At 34.8% G+C, this 3907-nt stretch overlaps 1 protein-coding gene across 1 annotated transcript in view; it reads left to right on the top strand.

Moving 5' to 3' along the window:
• The window catches only part of LOC102876000 (RNA-binding protein EWS-like), an 8010-nt gene extending 4605 nt beyond the window's left edge, over nucleotides 1–3405 (top strand). Inside the window, exon 3 of the mRNA XM_006882397.1 lies at nucleotides 3379–3405. Coding sequence (XP_006882459.1) covers nucleotides 3379–3405 — 27 coding nt within the window. The remainder of the gene's footprint in view (nucleotides 1–3378) is intronic.
• The last annotated feature ends 502 nt before the right edge of the window (nucleotides 3406–3907 follow it).

Below are 3907 nucleotides of genomic sequence, written 5' to 3'. Positions count from 1 at the left end.
TGATGTGCTGTTCCAGTCGTTTTTGGATAATCTTCAGTAGAATCTTGCTTGCATGTGAAATCAATGATATTGTTCTGTAGTTTCCACACTCAGTTGGGTCCCCCTTCTTTGGAATGGGAACAAATATAGATCTCTTCCAGTCAGTTGGCCAAGTGGTTGTTCTCTAAATTTCATGGCACATACCATATAATATTGTAAAGACTATGGTCTGGATCAGGCACACTTTAGTCTCCAGACTCACATGGTTGCTCTTCAGTATTCTGGACATGTCCCTAACAGCAGACCTTTCCCAATGAAATGTGTCTTTTTATTTCCTGGCTGCTGGTTCCGAGAGTGTTGATTGTGGAGCCAAGCAAATTGAAGCTGTTAACACTTTCAATGTCTTCTCCATCTGTCATAATATTGCCAACTGGCCCAGTGGTGAGAATATTTGTTTTCTTGAGCTTCAATCCATATTTAAATCTGCAGTCTTTTATCTACTGCAGCAAGCACTTCAGGTCCTTCTCAGTTTCAGCAAGCAGGGTTGTGCTATCTGCATAGTGTAGGTTGTTGATAACTTTTCCTCCAATCTTGATGCCACATTCTTCTTCATAGTGCCCGGCCTTCCCAGATCATCTGTTTTTCATATAGATTGAAGAGTTATGGAGATAGGACACATCGATTTCCAATTTTGAACCCTGCAGTATTTCCTTGCTCTGTTTTGACAGCTCCCTCCAAGCATAGGATTCACATAAGTACAAGCATGTGTTCCAGTATTCCCGTTCTTCTCGGACTTAGCCACAGTTGTTGTGATTCACACAGTCAAATTCCTTTGTATGGCCAATGAAACACAGACAGATATTCCTCTGGTACTCTCTGTATTCAACCAAAATTCATCTAACATTAGCTATAATATCCCTAGTACATCAGCCTCTTCTAAACCCAGCCTATACTTCTGACAGTTCTCTTTTGATATGCTCTTCCAATAGTTTTTGGATCATTTTTAGCAGACTCTTGCTTGCATGTGATATTAATGATATTGTTTTATAATTTCTGCATTCTGTTGAGTCTGTCGGTGTTATAATTTCATACACAATATAAGAAGAGAGAACTGTAGATTTTGATTAAGAATGATTTGTTGACATGACATTTGAGTCAGGAAATTTTTGTGGTCAGCCTTTTGTCATATATAATGGGATGAGAAGAGTGTGGGAAAGAGATGGAGCAAGAAACACCCAAGTGGGTTTCATAAGATTATGGTTGAATCAATGCTTAACTATTTTTTCAGTTATACATCATTAAGCCACTCATATACATTCTATTCCGTAATAATAATTAAAACTTTATAATGTCAATATTTAAAATATATTGAAAAGCTGCTCTGTAGTCCCAAGACATCAGATTCTAATCCACAAGCTGCTCAATGGGAGAAAAGTTAGCAATCTCCTCCCGTGCAATTTACTGCCTCTGAAAAATGGCTAGAACATCAGCTATGGACAGGTTGCAATTAGATAGCAAACAATTACAGCAATCAAGCTATTTTTAAATTAATGAGAATATATATTTGAGATAAACCTAGAAATTTCTGGGTCAGTAGATAGAATAATGTGGATGTTACAGAGTCGTTACCACTAATGAGCAGGTTAGCATTAATGACCTTTAACTTCCTTCAGTGGACAAATTCTCTTCTCCTGAATACCTCAGTTGGTAGCCAGCTAGACTTTTAATCTGAAGGTGTAGGGTTCATGTTCCTGTTCAACTACCCTCCTGCTTTGGAGCTCTAAAAGCATGTTGAATTACATTTTGCATTGTTAACCAAGAGATCACCTGTTCAGATCCACAAGATGTGCACCAAAAGAGAACCATGGGAGATTTAATGTAATAAAGATTTGTAACCTCAGAAACCTGACAGTGAATCCTTGTAAATTAAAGAAGTTGCACTGTTAACTCAGAACATGCAGTTGGAATCTACCAGCTGTTCCACGAAAGATAGTAATCTCCTCCCATGTGGTTCACTGCCTCTGAAAACCCACTGCAGGGTTAGTTATGAGTTAGTTCTGACTCCATGGTACAAAATATCACCACAATAACAACTACCAGTGGCTTTGTTTTTTCATTTTAAGTGCCTTTGCAGTTTACTGAATCAATTATTAAAATGTATTAATTTGGTTTATTTTTTATTTTGCATGTTTTTTTTTTGTTGTTGCTTGGTTGGTTGGTGTTAATCTTGGTAAATGTTGTATTAAAAAATTGAGAGTTTATTTAAAGAGATCTTAGGTAATTAGGAGTCGTTTGTAATATTCCATTAAGAATGTCATAGCGGGGGGGAAGGGTGGGCAGGGAGAAAAGTGCAACACTGAATGAATGGAAATCCAAAGTCTCTGTAAATTTTCGCTAAAAGTAATAATGATAATTTTAAAAAATCCTACTTTCCCAGAAAAAAAAGTCATAGTAAATTTCAAACCCAGAAAAGAAGACTCTAACATATCAGAATTTCAAGTATGCAGGTGATATTTCTTATTTTTATGCAGAAAATATCAGTAGTTAAACAAACCCAATTTTCTTGAAGTATTTTCAGAAGTAAGTATGTTTTATTCTTGTAATGTTCTCCATTATGACTTCCTTTGATGTTTCTAGTACTGTTTTTACCACAGAATGTTGAACACAATTATTGGACAGTATTACACCAAATCACTTGTAGGTGGTTGACCTTTTTATTATGAACTAATATATGATTGTCTTACGTTGAAGAGCCAATTTATTACAACTAGGGAAGAAAATCAAAGTATAAGTCAGATAAAACTATTTAAAGGTATCTTTTCTGGGATATGTGAAAAGAAAGTTATAGTCTTGGCTAGTCCATAAAATTTTAAAAATTTCTTTCCATGACGTGTGAATAAATATATACTTCTTTGGGTTAAAAAAATTGAAGAGTATCTATTACACACACTCATAAACAAAATCTGAGGTATAATACTTCTACTGTACTATTATGCTAATATTGAACTATTTCATATTGCATTTAGAATGAATAAAATATATAAAAGCTCTATAGCCAATATTGTTATAGTAATTACCCATATATACCTGATAACAAAAAAATAATCTAATTCCTTTATGAAGATAAAGTTGTTTTAATCAGTCTTTCTCCTTAATACTACACACACATACACACATAGAGAGGCAATTTTAGAGATAATAGCATACTAAAATATAATTTGCTTAAGATCTAAATGTGAAAAAATGTAAATGCTGCTTTTAACAAGCCATGTTAAAAAAGAAATAATGTATTAAGAGAGAAATTTAACTGATATATAGATTGATTCCATTACATTTAAAAATGTTTTATCATCAAAAAATTTGCTGCCATTTGCTCATCTTTCCTGTAACATATTTTAGGAAGTTATTGACGAGCAGAAAGAATAAATCAAGGGAGATAACATATAACCGTATTTGCCCAAGTCTTGGTAATATTGGGAAAACATTCTATGAGGATGAGATATTGGGATTTAAATATGTGGTAATTTTCCCCTTCTAGCTGTGAATACAAAGCTGCACTACTAATATAGAGGCAGATCGGTTCAAATCCACTACCTGATCATTGGGGGAAGATGGGCAGTTTCTTACAGTAAGGTTAAAGGCTTCTGAAAACTAGATGGGACTTCAGCTATGAGTTTAATCCAACTTAACCACATGAGTTGTAGTTCTTGTTTGTTTAGTTTTTAGCTGGGCACATTAGGAGCATTAACACTGTGGTTAAAACAATAGATTGTGAAAAGTAAGACATTTAGTTTCAGGAGAGAAAGTGCACTTTAGGTTCATGTTGGGGGTAAGGGTAAAGAGAAGGGACTAAAACTTTCCTGGGCATAGGTCCCTCCATTTGTTTTGTTTTGAGCTGGGCACATTAGGAGCATTAACACTGTGGTTA

Source organism: Elephantulus edwardii, unplaced genomic scaffold (genome assembly GCF_000299155.1).
Source record: "Elephantulus edwardii isolate Elephantulus edwardi_28Jun2011 unplaced genomic scaffold, EleEdw1.0 scaffold00019, whole genome shotgun sequence".
In the NCBI taxonomy this organism is placed as follows: Eukaryota; Metazoa; Chordata; class Mammalia; order Macroscelidea; family Macroscelididae; genus Elephantulus; species Elephantulus edwardii.
This window is presented reverse-complemented; position numbering and strand designations above follow the sequence as displayed.